General features: G+C 37.6%; 2 protein-coding genes across 2 annotated transcripts in view; one reads left to right on the plus strand and one right to left on the minus strand.

Annotated features, from left to right (window-relative positions):
• The first annotated feature begins 2,911 nt into the window (after window positions 1-2,911).
• On the plus strand, window positions 2,912-12,316 carry LOC128874742 (uncharacterized). The gene has a single exon (XM_054119772.1). The coding sequence runs from the start codon at window positions 5,297-5,299 to the stop codon at window positions 6,410-6,412; it is 1,116 nt and encodes a 371-aa protein (XP_053975747.1). The 5' UTR covers window positions 2,912-5,296; the 3' UTR covers window positions 6,413-12,316.
• A 1,001-nt stretch (window positions 12,317-13,317) lies between these two features.
• The window catches only part of LOC128874741 (uncharacterized), a 38,137-nt gene continuing 32,404 nt past the window's right edge, over window positions 13,318-19,050 (minus strand). The window contains exon 10 of the mRNA XM_054119771.1: window positions 13,318-18,349. Coding sequence (XP_053975746.1) covers window positions 17,907-18,349 — 443 coding nt within the window. The 3' untranslated portion in view covers window positions 13,318-17,906. The remainder of the gene's footprint in view (window positions 18,350-19,050) is intronic.

Here is a 19,050-nt window from a genome sequence, read left to right on the forward strand (position 1 = left end):
TATAAATATATATATATATATATCTTTATATCTTATATAAGCATATACAAATATAACATATATAAAGCAAAATTTATATATAAATATAAAATATTTTATATTAATATTTATATTTTATATAAATATAAAATATATATATATTTATTATAAATTTTACTCACTGTTATTCTCCTAACAGATTACAAGTATACTTGTCAATTATTAGGCGTACACCTAATTCATTTCCTTAAAATTTAATTATTTGCAATTCCAGTTAAAACAAAAAATGTACCCACCATTTCATTATATCGAAATATTCACTTCCATAGTAACGATACACGCGGATAACTTTGACATTTGATTTTACAACTGTTACATACGTGCTCTCTTGGAATATGTAGTCGAAGTAAAAATTAAAAAAATGTCTGATATTTCTTTATAATTAAATTGTAAGGATGCATTAGAAAGGCACAGAATTAATTTCTACACCTAATAATTCTCTCATGGTTGCTCGCCAGTGTTTTCCTAAGAATGTACCAGTTTGGATCATTTGGTCGCTAAATGTGCCCGCATTATTCCACTTTTGTATCGAATATCCCAAACATGGCCGTCGGCGTCTTCGAGTTTCGAAGGAATTTAGGAATAAAACAAGTCCGACGCTCGGTGTACGGTCAAACTCGTGCTTTACGACGAACAATTGACCGGGCCAAGGGTTCACAAACCATAACGAACTTTATTAATCTTCCTTTTAATTGCTCCGTCGATTCAAACCGGTTGGGTACTTCAATTGGTCTGCGCGTTGTTAGGAGTCGATTCGCAAGACGTAGAGAAGCGTTATCGTTGCGAAGCGGCAATTACTTTGCTCGACGACCCTTTGTCGGAGAGAAAATCGGTGTTAGACTAACCTTTGTATTATTGTTTAGCAACAGCTTAGCGAAAAGGTCGAGTGCCGAGCCAATGTGTTTCCACTGGGAAGAGAATAAAGGTTAGTGATTCTTGGCGTGATCCTTGGCGAGTATTCTGAGATTAGTTTGCGCTCCTGAAGGTAGTTTAGGATTGCAGTAAAGTATTTACTTTGGAGACGTGTGATATTTTTCAACGCGGTTTGTCAATTAACACTTTCGCTGCGGACGAAAATAATTAAGTAGCCGTTCGCTGGGAGCTGCAATTATGATATTTTTTTTTAATGAAAAATTTCTTACAAATGTTTTAATATGATTACTTTGAAAAACATATATTTGTGGTAACTTATTTTATATATAATATGATTGCCGAACAAAAGAAATGAAAACTGAAAAATAATAAAAACAACCATATCATCCATACCATGTCATCCGCAGCGAAAGTGTTAAGGAATTATACGAGCTTCGATAGCTAACCCTAAACTTTAGAGGAGATGAAGGTTAATATTGTTCTTAGTTTATTATATGCAGTCAGTGTAAAAAGTATTCGTGCAGTAATTAATTGCAAGAAAAATGTTGTAGAAGATAATTTATTAACATTGCATTCTGGTCCACTGTAAGTCGCTGAATGCAAACATCATTGAACACGTTTGGAGTCACCTGAAACGAAAAATACAGTCTCGCCATATTTCCTCAAAAAATAATGTAGAAAAAGCACTCTTAGAAGAATGGAAAAATATTCCCAGTCATGTACTCACCCAATTTGGTAAATTCAACGCCGTGACGATTTCAAGCCATTATAAAATCAAAAGGTAATCCTAGTAAATATTAAAATAATTAAATGTATCGATTCGCTGCCCTTAAATATACAATTTTATTATTTTTTTTTCCAATAAACTGTAACTGTACGAATACTTACTACGCATATATTTTCATCACTTTGTACATATTTGTTAATTTTTGTTAATATTCTCACGATAAACATAGATATCCCATTCTTTTAATGACAATTCTTCTGGAGCCATCTAAGAATGCATATGTATTTTGTCTTGGTTAGAATTTTGTTAATGAACCATGTTCCACAACATTTTCGTTGAAACTAATCACTGTCCGAATACGGTTTACGCCTATTGTACTTATTTGAGTTACGTTGAATTTCGAATACAATTGTCTTGAAGCAGGTCTTCGTCGTAGGCAAAAAATTGGGACCCCGACTAAAATAAAATTTAAAGGAAAAATTGCATAATAATGCACTATTTATGCGCTCTTCAAATCCATAAGAAAAAAACCTTGCGCTTGCTCCGTTTAATGCAAACGAATTTATTTAAATCGACGGGGGGGAGGGGGAGGGTGCTTACTGGCAGTCCAGTAAAGTACTTTTAAAAAAGTTCTTACTCTCTAATAGAGGAATGGAAGAAGATCCCTTTTCGAAGAAGATCGCCGTTTAGTTAATTTAATCCTTAGAAGAGTTGCAGTAATTATAAAATCAAAAGGAAAGCCCACAAAGGAAGTATTAAATATATTACTACTGGCAGCCTACTCAGCACCCCCCCCCCCCACCCCGCCATTAAAATAAATTTTTTTGCATTGAACGGAACGAGCGCAAAATTCTTTTCTTACGGATTTGAAGAGCGCATAAATAGTGCATATTAATATGCAATTTTTTCCTTAAATTTTATTTAAGTGAGGTTCTCTCTCTCTCTCTCTCTCTCTCTCTCTCTCTCTCTCTCTCACCCACATACACACATACACAAACACCTGTATGCGTACAAAGATGACCACATGCCATTTAAAAAGATTTAATCTTATTTCAATTATATCGAATTATCATTGTTCCGTCGAAATTAGAATGTTCGCTACATGTTACGACTCGTCCCGCATTGCATCTTCGAAGTTCAAGTGTAGATACGAGCAAGAAAGTAGCTTCGCTTCGTTTTTCCCGTATCTAAGTGTGACATCGTTTCGCGACCGCGGAAAATGGCGCGAAGACGGCTTAAAACCGAAGGTTCATCTATCCGTGGCTGTCTGTTGTCCCTTTCACTGCGAACCGACCGCGTGGGAGGCCCGTTCGGGATCTCATAGCAATTTCAACCCGAACTAGTCTTCGTTCGCGGCTCAGTCTCCGCCGGAGTGTCTCCCGTGGATAATCATCTGTCCTCGCGAATCAACCGCGAACCACGACGGAAGTTGATCGATAATTTGCCGCATCGACGGTTCCTTAATCGAATTTCGCGGAGCGATGCGTATACCATCGAAATCCAACGAGAAGTTGTTAAAGACCAACTATTTGTACGAGAGTCACCGTTTCCGAAAGAGTCCCGAAAAGTGACTTCGAAGAGTCGCGAAAATTGTAAACGGACACAGCGCTGAAACATGTTTGCGTAACGCGTTTGCTCGATCCGTCCTTCGACGATCTCAACGGTGTTAAACGCTCGTCGCGAATGTCTTCGATTACCCGGCAGCGAACTGTCGGACCTGGCCAACTTCGACGTCGAAAACTTTGTGCAAGTTCGAGGAGCGTTCGCGGACTGAGCGGACGCAAGATCGCTCGAGGGCGATCGATTCATCGTCGACGGATAACCGGATCGGTGATTTCCCAAGAGCTTGAAAACCCAGAGGGGAAGAAATCGGGCGAGAACACCGTCTGAGAAAACACGAACGAGCAGCGAAATAATTGCATCGTCTGGCGATCGATCGTTGGGCAATACGTGCCGCCAAAGAAGAGAAAAAATTGGGCCAGCGAGCCGGGTTTGTTGAACCCACTCGGTGATCCTTTGTCGGAGAGAAAATTGCCGGTAACCTTTGTATCATTGTTTTGAAATGGCTCGGCGAAAGGTCGAGCCTGTGCGTCCCCGCCTCGAAGAATAAAGGTTAGAGGATCTAACTTAGATCCTTCGCGACGAGTCTGAGACACCTTTGCGCTATCAAAACTATATGAAACGATTGGAAAATTACTTGGTAAAAAATCCTCCAAGTCTTCTCGAAAGACTATACTATATATATATATCTCAGTCAACGTGCCAATTGCTAATTTTTCACGAATCATTTCTACTCTTAACTTCGATCTTCCGATGCTTGTCGACGGAGAAGTAATTCTACAAGCCTCGATAAATCATCCCGACCACTGACGAACGATAAGGAACAAGCTACTTTAGTTGCATCGCTTCGCAATCGTATTGCGCAATATGTAAAAGGGAGAAGAAAAGTTGAGGCAACGACGGTTTGTTAAACCTATTCACCGTTCCGCGTTCACGCTCATTGGATGCAGCCGCGGCCGTTCGAGCTCCTCTTCTTCCCTTTTCGTCCTCGTTCCATTGTTACGAGCGAATTGCACAACCGTAGCCACGAAGAAATCTACGACGAAGATTTCAATTAAGCCGCGGTGGTTAGCATAATTGGCCTGCTCCCTTCTGCCAACCCGGAAATTATTGAAGACTCTTTCTGGATTAACGCGGAGGTCTCGTGGGCAGTGCCAGTCCCGATTCGTCGCGAGAATCGAGTCTTCCTCTTCGCGTTACCGTTCGCGTTAGCGTTAGCGTTCTTCCGTTCCAGGAACGTCGCATTTCACCGCGACCTGGTGTCACCCGGTACATTTCGTTCACGGTCAAGTGCTTTTTATTCCGAAGCAACAGGAAGCGGCGAGCAATTTCCGCTGGAAGGCTCCAGGTTGGATATACCTCCATTACGTATGCGCGTCTGGGAAGTTTAATGGCATCGACGACCCGTCGTAAACATGTGTGCCAGTGTCAGGCCCAAATGAAGCCGATGACTATCGAACGATCGGTACAGAAAAAATTAAATAGCGTCTTCAATTTCTTTTGACAATTTTATGTTACTAGGTGATTAAACCATTCGACGTTAAAAAATTGTAAATTACTGACTCACGATCGCAGATTGCAAATCTATAGTACGTTAATAGAGACTGATTTGAAATTGTGAGTGAAAAGATTGAAAAGTGCGAGAGAGAAAGAAAATAATTAATAAAATTAAGTAGCGTCTTCAATTTCTTTTGACGATTTTATTTGACACGGTGATTAGACCGTTCGACGTTGAGAAATTGTTAATTACTGGCTCACAATCGCAGATTGGAAATCTATAGTGCGTTATCACAGACTGACTTGAAATTGTGAGTGAAAAGATCGAAAAGTGTGAGAGAGAAACAAGAAAATAATAAAAAAGCGATCGATGACTTTGAAACTAACATTAAGCACCGCAACCTAAAATTAAATTATGAAAGACACGGAGAGTAAAAGCGAAGTAGAAACAGAATCGCAGACACAATAGCGCATAGTAAAAATAATCACAGCAAGTAATCACTGGCCCAACTCTGGTGCATGAAATTTTCTGTTCTCGCCCCAATTAGCTGCCGAGCTCTCGCGTGACTGTGGCCCGAGTTGCGTAAAAACTCGCGAACAATGATGGAGAACGTGTACGTGATAAAGGTGAAAACTAAGCCAGCGTTGTCTTCCTTGTATCCATCGGAGCGTCGTTACTCGGCGTCGACCGTGGGCGGTCTGTCCTTCGTCCATTTCGGCCTGGGCGCGCTGTCCCTTTTGCTGGGCAGCCTCGCCCTATCTCTTCAAGGTCCCGTGCTGTCGGTAGCGTGTCTGGTACCGTTCGCTACGGGCCTCCTCGCATGGCGACGGTGGTACATCGATCGGAACATCGCTATTTTCTTCTACGGGAGCCTGTTCTCTCTGGTGGCGGCGATCCTCTGCTTCGTCGCCACGGTGTTCGACATCGCCGCCGCGGCGGAAAACTCCGGTGGATCCTTGTGGTCTCTGGAGAAGATTCTCGAGCGAGGTCGCACTCGTACGAACGAGCATCCGGGAAACAACACCTTGTCGATCGACGAGGCCTTCAACTTGACCATGGTTCACGACCTGGAACAGAATATTAATTTCAACGGTCCCACGCCTGGAATCATACTCGATCATATGTCCAACATATCGGGATACATTTTGAGGACTTCGATCGGAAATAACGACTCCGAGAATTCTCGGGAGACGTTGATCGATTATAATCAGAACGAAAGGGAATTCCTGGCTACGGGAGATCGTGAACAGGAATCGAATGTTACAGAGGAATCCTTGGAGACGATAAAGGACAGAGTGATGACCTTTTGGCAGGAGAATTATCGCGATGCCTCGCACGCGAAGATTTTGCTCACGGTGAACGTGTTGGTGGCTGCTCTTTTGGAAGCCTTCTGGTCGGCGCTCAGCGCGAAGATTGCGTTACGAGGGATGATGAATCGGTTGCCCGAGTCCGGATACTCGAACGGGTCGAACGAGCGAACGAACTCGGAAAGGAGAGCGATGGGAAAGAGGAAGCCGCCGGCACCCAGACCGGACATATTGGATCACGATCGTAGATTGTCGGAGAGCTTGCAGAATCTGGACGCGCTGCACGGTCTGAGGAGCTCGGGGCCGGGGCTACCTTTGCCGGAATCTAGCAGAGAGTTCAGGGAGAGGGTCGAGAGATTCTTGACGAATCAGGCGACGCACAGGATCGTCGAAGGATCGTGTTCTTGAGGCGGGCCAAAGAACAACGAAATGCGTCGAAACACAACGAACAACTTACGGAGCGGTGTACCTTTGTGTCCAACAACGATGACAGTTTCGTTTGTTAGTCCAAAAAATATAACTAGGCGATACTTTGTAGTGTTTTAATTTGAGCTTCGTTTCTGATCTCGACACCTGCACAAACAGTAATTATTGGACTAGTGTTTTTCCTGAACTGTATATGTACTGTAGGAAAGCATATAATTACAGGGTGTGGCAAAAAATTTGACATCTTAATAAAATACCATAAAAATTTTACTTTTTCACAAACACAAATTTCAACAACATTTATAAACAACACCTCTGGCTACGACGTACTTAATTGGTTTCGAAGTAGCCTCCTTGTGCTTTTTCACACAACGACAAACATTTTCGGAAGGATTCGAGCCCAGTCTCGGAGCAACGAACGCTCCAATTTTTTCATTAGTGTTAGAAATCTAAAAAATGTATGTTAACGCATTAACCCCGGCGCTGATATTTGCGTTTCTCGTCACGGGACGGCGCGGTGGTACACGCCATCTGATAGGCACGCGAGCGCGAACCACCGGTGGTACACGCCGCCCAATGAGAGAGTCTATCGCGAGCCACCGGTGGTACACAGCGCCCGATGAAAGGACATGAAGGCGTGAACATGTTAAACAAGATGGAAAATTCTGAAAAAAGCACAATTACGTACCTTTTTTAATGACGAATCGATCAAAAATTGTGAAAAAATTTCATACTTGAAGTGCTTTCGTGTTTGAATGAATACAACTTACAGGTCAAATTTTCTGCTACACCCTGTAGATAGCGCGGTACAAAAACTTTTCTTATAGTATACCGTTCTTGCTAAACAATGAGAGGTACAAGCTTTTTTCCAAACATTAAATAACAAGACTCTTCCCAATGTTACTATTTAATAGAAGAAATGATCGTATTATTAAATATTATGTTAAGTAATAATTGTCCATATTAGTTTTGCGAATAGTTTTAAGAAACATCGCGTAAAACCGTAAATACGTATTTGTCTGTAGTCGGTAGTAATCGCTTAAAGACAGTTTATTCCAGTTAATTTTTCAGAGCTATCGATCGATCGATTAATCGTAGATTTATTCAACTTTCTAATAAATCCGTCGATATAGTTTAATATTTATAGTATATTCGTTGCTTTCGAAACTTCCACTGATGAATGTAATAAAATCTACGTTTTCCAGAACTTTAAATAATAAGGTACTTTTACTAATTTACTATACAATAAACGAACCGACTGTATTATTGAATACCATTAAATATACCTAAGAAAATCTAGGTGACTGCGCCAATTTTGATTCACATGCCAAAAAGCAATCACCTAGCAGTTTTTAGTTTTAATACTTGTGATTCTTACAATTGTTTTAATTATTTCCCTTTGGTCTTAAATATACCAAAACATGCGCTAATATGAATTATGTGGAATATATCCATATAGTATACTTACTATAAAATTAAACAATTGTATATTAAAATAGGTATTGTGAAAGAAAACCACTATTGCGTTCTGTTCGTTAGATCTATGATTTCGTACATTCATACTTAGTATAACCACTTTCTACTGTGTATACAGTCAGTTCCATAAATATTCGTACCTTCTATGTTTGTTGAAGAAATTCATCTAAATTAAATGATAGTTTTGACGTCTTCAAATACACGTTTCATTATAATAAATGTATAAATGAATAAACTTAACACATGTATATATACTTATATATAACAAATTTATTTAGAAATATCAAACCGATTGTTTAAGTTAGGCAAATTTTCTCAGTAGTCATAGAGAGTCTTTTGTCTTTGTTTATTTTAAGGTGAATGGGAACTGTTGTCTCATATTTCACCACTATGTCTGTTCTTTCCAATTTTTCTTTTTCTTCTAATGTTTTTTACCTTTTTTAGTTGCTTATCTTATGCTATATAAGGATTTTCGATACTTATTATTTGTTAGCCTAAGTGGTAGTCGGCTACGTTACTCACTGCTCCACTGTCCGCGCTAGACTTACGAAGCTGACTGTATGTTACAAATCAAAAGATCAGCATTAATATTTCGTTTTGCATAAATACATGTGTTTGCGTCCGTTCACTACTTCTCGTGTGCGCCATGCACGATAGACGAATAAAATCCGCAGTTCGGTGACTCTGGTTATACAGGGTACCCCTAATTCAAGTGTCGAAACTTTGGGAGAATATGGGGCACCGATAAATTAAGAAAAAAAGTTTGGAGAATTATCGTGAAAAAGAAAGAAAAAAGGTTTCGTCTTTTCTTTCATTTATTTACACTTACTTATTTCGTTATCACTTACTTAATTTATATAATACGGACACTATTCAAAATGATGACCTCTTGCTGCAATGCATACATTAAATAAGTGATAACGAAATAAGTAAGTGTAAATAAATGAGAGGAAAGACAAAGAAATTTTTCTTTCTTTTTTACGATTTTCATCAAAACGAAACAAACATACTCCCAAACTACATGCTCCCAAAATTTTGACACTTAAATTAGGGACACCCTGTATAGTTAGCAATTTCTCCCCGAAATGATTAATTCCACGATAACAGAGTCGTCGATACTGCAAATCACGTTACGCAACGAAAGTAATAATCATCCATGCAAACACTTGCTGCTAATTTCCTTCGTTCGCGACTTCGTTAATTAACTCGAAACGACAGACACGTAGTCGAGCATACTGTAAATAATTTGTGTTTAAACAGCGCCCCGTGAAGTCGAACGCGATTGCAACATCGCCGGGGTAGACGGAGTCGATTCGGACGCGCAATTGGATACAGTTAAAGAACGGTAGTTATATATAACGAGTCTTCGTTCTACGAGATTGTATCACCCGCTGGAAAACACTTAATTCTAATTTATTATGTCTGATCGTTACGTTCCTCCTTCAATGTTAATTAAAACGCTTCAACGGCATCAAGCCATTTCGAACTCGATCAAACAAAATTATTCATCTTCATACTTGTGGCTAACATTTTGCATTGAACGCGACTACACTTGTCCTATATTTACAACGACTACGTAAAAATAAATCTGAAATATCAGTTTGATAACAATGTACAATGCGACACGCGATTTTACGGTCACCTATATTTTTGATCATTAGTACTAGTGCATTTATGGTAGAGATATTTGTGCATTTATGGAAACTTTGCTGTATGTGCTATCATTCTATAAATAGTTACACGATCATTAGTCATAGTTCGTTGCTCCTCAATGAAATCGTTTGCAATTTTTAGTGATATTACCTCGGTTTAATACACTACCCATCGAGTTATACAAGAATCCGTTAAGATTCACTGTACTTATAAATATTTTTTGAAAATTTGGGGCGACACAATTTTACGGTCGCTTAGTGAAATGAATATATAATTTGATGAAAACAAGTAAATGTAACACAAAAGGTAATTAGAACATCTCCATAACATGGAATATAATTCCATAATATTATCTCCATAATCTTCGTTTCGACAAACATTAAAAAATAAATATATAAAAAATATATAAAAAATAAATATAGTTAAATATTGAATCAATTAATGTAACGCAAAAGGTAATTAGAACACCTCCATAATATGGAATATAATTCCATGATATTATCTCCATAATACTCGTTTCGGCAAACATTAAAAAATAAATATAGTTAAATACTGAATCAATTAATGTAACGCAGAAGGTAATTAGAACACCTCCATAATATGGAATATAATTCCATGATATTATCTCCATGATACTCGTTTCGGCAAACATTAAAAAATAAATATATAAAAAATATATAATAATATATAAAAAATATATAAAAAATAAATATAGTTAAACATCGAATCAATTAACTTTGAGGTATCAAAGATGAATAAAAATGAATATTAGCTACCATTGTCACAAATTGTTCGTAAAATTAATTCGTCCTAAAAATCTGCAACTTTCTGCATCTTTTTATCCTACCGTTTCGTATTGTGCTCATTCATTGTTAGCCGGGCTCGAACTTGAATAGAATAATGAAAGAATATACAGCGATACCTCGGAGTCGAGAGTCCCGTTTTGATTCAACCGCTACCGATCGATCCAGATTACGCGAAACTATCGTTACGTACAATGGGCTTTGCCTCTCGTACGCGGGCATACGTGCCGCGAAAGTTCAACGATTCGTGCAGCCTGTTGCGAAATCCTATAATCTGATATTGGCCAACGCAGAGAGCGCGGGAGTTTACCAAGAAAATCGCTGACAATAGCGGGCGCCCGCTATAGATCTCGCATACCTCGTTAAATGGTTACCGGGGCGTGTTTCTGTGACATATCGAGCACGATACAATCGTTGACCGAGGAACGATTAGCCACTACCGCTTCTCCGTGTCCGTGTCTCTGATCCTAGAATGAGTTATCTTGAGTTTCACTTCTGAGCGCACTCGAGACACTGGAAAAATGTCAATTTTATTGGGCTAGAATTAAGTAAATTCAAGCGTAGAGAATGATCAGGGATTAATTAAAACGAAATACTCGAAGCGGAACTGTAAAGCTATACTTGTTTCAAAAACGTGTACGGGCAAGTCCATAGAAATCTTAGATTTGCTATTTTGCGTCTTTATTTAATGTTATCTTCTGATGTTTCAATATGTTAATTTATCAATTTAATTTATCATAATTTAATCTATCAATCATTTATTTTATCATATGGACGTTTTTAGTGGAAGGTAATGATAAAAAAAATGTTTTCCATGGGTTTCGTAAAATTTGTAAGCTATCTGAGAAGCCAGGATGTCTTTAAAAAATTAAAATGTTAAAAATTGCCTTGTGAGTTTGTTAATTTTCAAATATTTTGAGATAGCTGTAGGCTGTGTACACCGTTAAATTTTTTGACGTGGCATTAATTGGAAAAGATTGCAGGTATACATACAGTCAATCTAATAAGTATTCGTACAGGAACCAATTCAAAATAAAACTGCATATATTTATTTTATTAATAAATTCTAGGGGAAGAAATAATTTAGCAGCATTCCTACATGTTTTTAGAGTAGAATTTGCGTAAATTAAAGTTTATTACTTTTAATGTTAATTAAAACGTTCTCTTATTTCTTTTCTTATTATTTCTTATTTTGGTATTATTTTAAATTGGTTGGTGTACGAATACTTCTTACACCGACTGTATTTTAGAGTAGAATTTCGGTAAATTAAAGTTTATTATTTTGAATGTTATCATCTTATTTCTTTTCTTATTAATTTTATTTTAAATTGGTTGCTGGCCGAATACTTGTTACACTGACTATATATGTGAAATGAACCTACAAATCTCATATACAGTAAAGTCTCTATAAATGCACAAACTCGGGACTGAACTAGTGCATTGTGGTAGAGATAGTTGTGCATTTATGTAAACTTTACTGTATATACTATCATTCTATAAATAGTTACACGATCATAGAAAACATGTGACCAACTTTCATTAATTTTTGAATTTTGGACTATTTTCTTTTACAACATTTACACCGTCAAATTTTATTCATTTCCGATCCTTGAAGTTCGTTTATCTTATGAAGAGGAACCATTCCCGAAAACCCAGATTGATGTGCCTTTTTTTTCAGTGAATTAGAGTCGCTTGAAAATTTTATCCAAAATCGATATGAAAATTTCAGATTTACATTGAAGCACATTAAAAATAAACTATGCATTGCCAGTCTCACAGTTGTGAACTAAGCTATATGGAGTAACTTTCATGAAAATAAATAAGGCACCGTTCTTACGTTAAAAGATATTGATATTTGAAGCAAATAAATTCGTATTCTGTATCATCAGAAAATCGACTTACGAAGAAATGATAAAAAAAATTCAAACACGTTGTACAAAGCTGTTTCGAAATGTTTTGTCTGGTATTTTGACATTCCTAATTCAGTTTGCGCGAATGTTATATTTCCAAAATATATTATATTTTTCGTTGTGATTGTATATTTTGGAGTTTAATGAAGCTTTATCAGGAGTTATTAAATATCGAATAAAAAATTGTTTGCTTTCAACATTATTTAAAACCTTTTCTTTTTTAATTATACATCGTGCAGTTTTTGTTAGGTCTTAGAGTGTGAATGTGCGTACTAAAATATTAAAAATGTCCTGTCTAAAAAGAATTTTTTTTTCCAATTGCAAATCTGAAAGTTGTGTGGATATGCCCATATGTAAATATTAAATATTAAATATCAAATAAAAAATTGTTTGCTTTCAACATTATTTAAAACCTTCTTAATTTTAATTATACCTCATACAGTTTTTGTTAGGTCTTAGAGTGTGAATGTGTGTACTAAAATATTAAAAATGTCCTGTCTAAAAAGAATTTTTTTTTCCAATTGCAAATCTGAAAGTTGTGTGGATTTGCCCATACGTAAATATTAAATATTAAATATCAAATAAAAAATTGCTTGCTTTCAACATTATTTAAAACCTTCTTAATTTTAATTATACCTCAAACAGTTTTTGTTGGGTCTTAGAGTGTGAATGTGTGTACTAAAATATTAAAAATGTCCTGTCTAAAAAGAATTTTTTTTTCCAATTGCAAATCTGAAAGTTGTGTGGATTTGCCCATATGTAAATATTTATTTAACGTTTCGATGGTGATTGAAAAATATTATATTATCTTTCGTTTGAAAATTCTTCTTTTTTTAACACACAGGCTGTTTTGCAGATTATGAATGGGCACAACTCACTTGTGATAACTGTCGTTGTCGATCCTTGGAGGAAACCAGTTGTCCGACGCTTGCTACGTCTGACATCTCTTGATTTAGTTCAACGAAAAGAGTACAAGGAACGGGTTGGTGTGCTCTTCGAATTTATTACACTCGAAAGAATCGCTACAATTCATCGAGCCTCGCGGTTTCTTTACAAAACGAAGCTTTATTCTTATTAATTGTCAGTTACATCGGTCGACTTGCTACGTAGATCGCTCTTAAGGTACACTTTATCGAGTAAAGAACGTTAAACTACTCCCCTAAGCTGGCCTTGCCTCTTCCACTCTTGAATCCCGGTTAGAAAATATGTATCTGCTTTGTGTGGGGTGTGTATATATATGTCACGTAACAAACGGCTGACTACGGCGATAGCAGAGATGGGCAAAACTCTTGTCTAGATAAAAATATCGAGTAACGAACAACTTTTGGTGCGTTATTTGGCCAGTAAAATATATGATCTTGAATTGTACAATCAAATTATGTTTCGTGTTTAGCGGCTGGAAGTTCATCCGAATATATAATCTCGTGTTTGTTTATTCGAAGATTTGTACTTGGAGATTAGTTTACACAAGCATTCGCAACATTTTCAACTTTATACATTGGATCCGGAGACGTAGAGAGGGGCGCCAAATGGCGCACAGTGGTTTTGAAATCTCAACAAAGTCAAATTGTATAAGGATAGTGCTATATTTCTGAATGAAAAACTATTAAAAAAATCAAGTTATATGTCCCACAAAAGCCTTAAAACTTTTTCATCATGAAGAATAATGGATAATTGTATACTCAAAAACATAAAGCAGAAAATCACTATCACGTTTATGCGAATAATTACAAACGAATGAGTTGAAGAGAGAACAACCAATTCGTCGAAGCGAAAATGAAATTATCTGTATTATAGGGGAGCTTCCCACCCTCCAAAATTGATAGGGTTCTCGAATTCATTAAACTACCCCCGAGCGCCAAATTTCCTCGCTACGCCTCTGGTTGGATCCTCTGAAAAAATAAGTAAGAGTAAGTATACAATCATATATTCGTCGAAAAGCAATAACGGAATATCTCGAAACAAGTAGTTTCGAGTTACGATACTTTAAAGTTTTTAAAAAGTCCGGAAGATTTTATTTTAATCGCGATGGAAGTGAAAATTTCACAATATGTTTAATAAAAAAAAAAAAAAGGTTACGATACAAATACAAGCGTACGCGACAAATTTTTGTACATTTAAATAACCGTTCGATAAACGTCGGGAATAAATCGCGATAACTGTAGCGTTTTATTTCGTCACGTATGTTATTCAAATAATATTCTGTCCATCCCTGGGCAATAGACGGTCGACGATATTTTAACACGTCGCGCTGATCGATTAGAACCGATCTAATCCTAATATCGTTCCTTGGTCCACCATGGGTTTTATGTTCGAAAGCGAAATGCGGCCCTACAACGCAAAAAGCTCGAAGCAAACACAGACCACGAACACGATTCAAGGAATTCCTCGACAAGCACGAATAAACGACAGCTTAACTACTTGTTAGGAAATCGCGGTGCGCAATGAAGACGCGGTTTCGTTGAAAGAGAAATATAATATTCGGAAATACAGGGTGTTCCAAAAATGTTGGGGATTCTTGAAAGGGGAGGTGATTTGAAACAATTTTTTCCTTGGCGAAAATGTTGTATGATGTTTCGTTAAGGAGATATTAACAGAAGAACCCCGACCAACCAGAGCGCGAGTACGCCATTGGGAGCGCCCGCAGTAGCGTAGACTACGGCGCTCTGATTCGTCGGGGGTTTTCTGTTGATATCTCCTTAACGAAGCATCATACAACATTTTCGCTAAGGAAAAAATTATTTCAAATCACACCACGAACCCTTTCAAGGACCTCCAACATTTTCGGGACACCTTGTATAGAGTACACGTGAATTCGTGGAAGTTAGAAATCGCGGCGAATTTCAGCCGCGCAAAACAGTAGAACAATGGGAGGAGGCAAGAAGCTGAACCTCTATGGAATAAAACAGAATAAATTTTGTATTTAACCCCTTAAGTTACGACCACGTGTCAGACTCGTGGTCCGATATTCAGGCCAAAAGTGATTATCACGAGCCTGGCCCTATTGTTCGGGGTAAATGTAAACATCACATTTTGGTCCCAGGCTGTTCGAGAGTAAATCGTAACTTAAGGGGTTAATAATGATAATAATAAACCGAAAATTCACAGAGAAGGGAACACATGCTCGTTACCATAATAAGTATTATGTATAATTATAGTAAAATAAGATATCAACGACACCGATATCGATACTAACAAAGTTTTGAATACGATAGCGAAAAACAAAAGAAAATGGAACGCGACGCTACAGAAAATTAATTACTTTTATTTATAAATATAGATGTAGAAGAATATTGCCTCCTCCTATTTGGAAGTTCCAGTTGCGCCACTGACGCGTATGTATTTCGTTAATTGTCCGAACAGCAATAAGTAACGGGCGCGCCTGTCGTTCGATCATGCGAGGCGGAGAATAAATGTCGCGTGGCAGTGACCGAGCATTTAGTAAACTTAACGAAACCTCTCGATACGCGAATATGGAACGCAACACTCAATGGTAAACGTTTCTTTGCAACGATTAGCGTCTAAGTGCGAAATCGAGCTGACACCTAGCTAGATATTGGCAAGAGTAAAGCACACTTTTGTACATGGACGTTTCTAACGAGTCGCCGAAGAAAAAACTCCGGTCCGAGGATCATTTTACAAGATTACGCCATTTTGACGATTCAGAAATATCGAGAACGCTTTTCTTTGAAACGTGACTTTCAGTCTTTAAATGTAATCTAGAAGAGGTCACTGTACAATATTTGCTATGTATCTGTATACAGAAATTACTTAGTGCGGTAAATTAATTGTACCAAATATAAACAAATGTAGATATCTGAAAAATTATTCAAAGTTTTGAAACTGATTTATTTGCAATAATAACGTCATTTCAATCGAGCGTATACATTTCTTAATACAATTTCGTGAAAATCCCGTTCGTTTCGGGTCTGTCAATATGGTGTATTCTCTTAAATAGCATTCCTATCGTTTCCAGAGAGCTTTCTTTCGGCGCTTCACCTATGAAACTAATCGTTTCTCCTTTCCCCTGCGTATTTCTCTTCGGCATACATTAACGATTAATATTACGAACAACACGGGCGACATCGCTTAATTAACAAAAATACGTGGTTATGATAGGATTTCTCGCGAGCATTCTGTCGCAGAGTCTGCCTCTCATAATCCTTTTCAGACTTCTAATAATGCGTCGATCGCGAGGTAACTACGATCGATCTTTGTTTGCTTACCAACTAAATGAAATGAATAGCACAATAGTCATCTTAACTTTGTCAAGCGTCAACGTTTCAATGCTGGCACTGCATTATACTGGATTATTTTTCGTAACAATTTGTGAACATTGAATAATCTGACTTTGCGAGTAATTTTACAGTAAATAATACAGTTCGATATATTAGGTTGTCGCAAAAGTTTCTTTCTTGAGTTGAACTCAGTTACTTTGTGTGGCAGTTTTTATGTAAATAGACAACCTAATTTCTTAGATGAAAATGTTGTCATTTAAACAATATCATCTTTCATCACGTTCAATTCTAATCTTTTATTTAACACGTTGATCGCCAGGTCGACCATATATGGGTGACAGTGCTTTTCACTGAAGAACTAAAGAAATTAATTCTAAAACTTAACCTTCTCGGTGCTCTGCGCGAGTATACTCGTCAAATTATTTTGTTCTTGTCGTGCTCAAGAAGAGTTAAATCGCACGAGCTTTTTAAATAGGAAAGAGCTCAAGGCGAGTTAACTCATTAACTCATTAACAATAAGCTCGTGCGATTTAACTCGTCTTGAGCCCGACAAGAACAAAATAATTTGACGAGTATACTCGCGCAGAGCGCCGAAAAGGTTAAGCATCAAAGGACATGAACTTGAATAAAATTCACGAATGTTAATGTAGTCACAAAAATAAATACCACGATAAATGTTCGATTATGTAGTTTCCAATAGTCTGAATGAAATTGAAACCTAGCAGAAATTTTGAAGAATATTTGTCTGACAGTGAACGTGTTAAACTACAAATCGAATATCCGATATATTCCGTACCATTTGTGTCTTATTAAAAAATAAAATCCTAAAACTCCTTCTAGAGAACTCAATTAATCGATGTTCACGAATCGTGACCTAAGACGATCCAAACGCTAATTGTAAGGTCGACGTGTTTACACCGAACAAAGTTAAATGATGTCTATACTGGCTAATGGTTCCATTCATTGATTCTTGATAAAACTAGCAAACATCACCACTAGTTTGTTTGCTTATATTCTAAACGGTTAAGGTTTACGTGTCTTAATTTAAACTGTACCACAACAAATCACATTGCTTGAAACTCTATTTTACGAATACGCTAATCTTAGATTTGCACTTATCACCATCTCTTTGTATTCTACGTGGACACTTTCTCTATCTGAATCGCGATAGTTCGTATTGGGTTGTGCTGGACTCGAGACAAGACTTCCGAGAGGTTACAATGAAATACTAACGATAAGTCGGACACGGTTTCTCCGGTGATCCTGGCCTCGTAAATCAAAGGACAAGTTGTACTGTGCAAGTCTAGGTTCGGAACTGCCTCTATAAAAATTATTTCGCGACATCGTTTCCCTTTACGGTTCTCAATGAAACTCGATGCAATGCAACTCGATGCAATTACACGTTCACAGGTCGGACATTGTCGTCCGATTGTTGTTGTTCACCGCTTTGCCAGCCAGAATCCAGTGTCGTCGAGTCGCTCAGACAACACTGGGGCGTCTCTTCCTCCTGACTGCTCCTGTAATCCCTGTAGTCTCTTTCTCTTCCTCTATCAGTCTCCTCCTCTCTGAAGTAACCAGAGGTGGCTGGACCTTCTTGGAGCTGTTCGTCGTCCTTTGCCGGATAGTACGAGTATCGACCCTGCTGGATCACTTCGTACTGGGCGTCCGGAGCCAAGAAAGGTCCTCTTGCGTTTCTCGGTTCGTCGCTGTTGGCGTAATTGTCGGACGGTATGTCGCCGCTCTCCGATGGCAGCGGCAGAGGTAGCCTCGATCGCTTCGATAATTGTCTTTTACCTAAACGGGCTGCTAGGTAGTCCACGCCCTCCGAATGTTCAGCACCTGGGAAAATTAAACTTATATTATGTAATTTCAATTTAAAAATGTATACATTTTGAATTACGTTTGGTTATATCATTCTTTGATAGAATAACAGTGCAGAAATATGGGACTTGAAAGGGTCTAGCAGGATAAGGATAGGCAATCCACCCCAATTATCATTGCTATTAGGTGCAATGCTTTTGACCTAAGACATCATCCCACAAACACCCTTAATTTTATTATTTTTGTCTCGGTTACTATTTCAGATATTTAAATTCTGCAGAAACGAAAATATTCGCCGTTATAAACTGCATGTCATATATATTTTTTTCAGGGTATTTTCGTAATTATTAAGGATTGAAAATGAATAATTTATTTTTTGCAGGTGGTAATTGCAAACAACCCTGTGAGTGACACCTTCCAAAAAAATCAGGAATGATGATCGGTTATTTAGCTGACACACGTAAAAGTTTCAGAACGGAGTCCTGGAACATGATTAAATAATTAAAAAGAAACAAAAATCCCGTGCGTTACGTCCCGTGCAACGGGCTGAAGAAAAATGAGACGATGTATGTCAGACACGCTTACGCGTATCGTTACACGTATCCATACGACAGGGACTGCATATTTTCACTACAGCAGTCTAATAGCTTATAAAAATATGAATCCATGAAGGTTGAATATTTTGACCTTTACGTGACATTTAGTTCGTTTCATATTGC

The sequence above is a fragment of the Hylaeus volcanicus genome, chromosome 4, assembly GCF_026283585.1.
Source record: "Hylaeus volcanicus isolate JK05 chromosome 4, UHH_iyHylVolc1.0_haploid, whole genome shotgun sequence".
Classification (NCBI taxonomy): domain Eukaryota; kingdom Metazoa; phylum Arthropoda; class Insecta; order Hymenoptera; family Colletidae; genus Hylaeus; species Hylaeus volcanicus.

What these genes read in the sequence shown, in the direction of transcription:
- LOC128874742 (XM_054119772.1), top strand. Translation starts at nt 5,297, where the DNA reads ATGATGGAGAACGTGTACGTGATAAAGGTGAAAACTAAGCCAGCGTTG.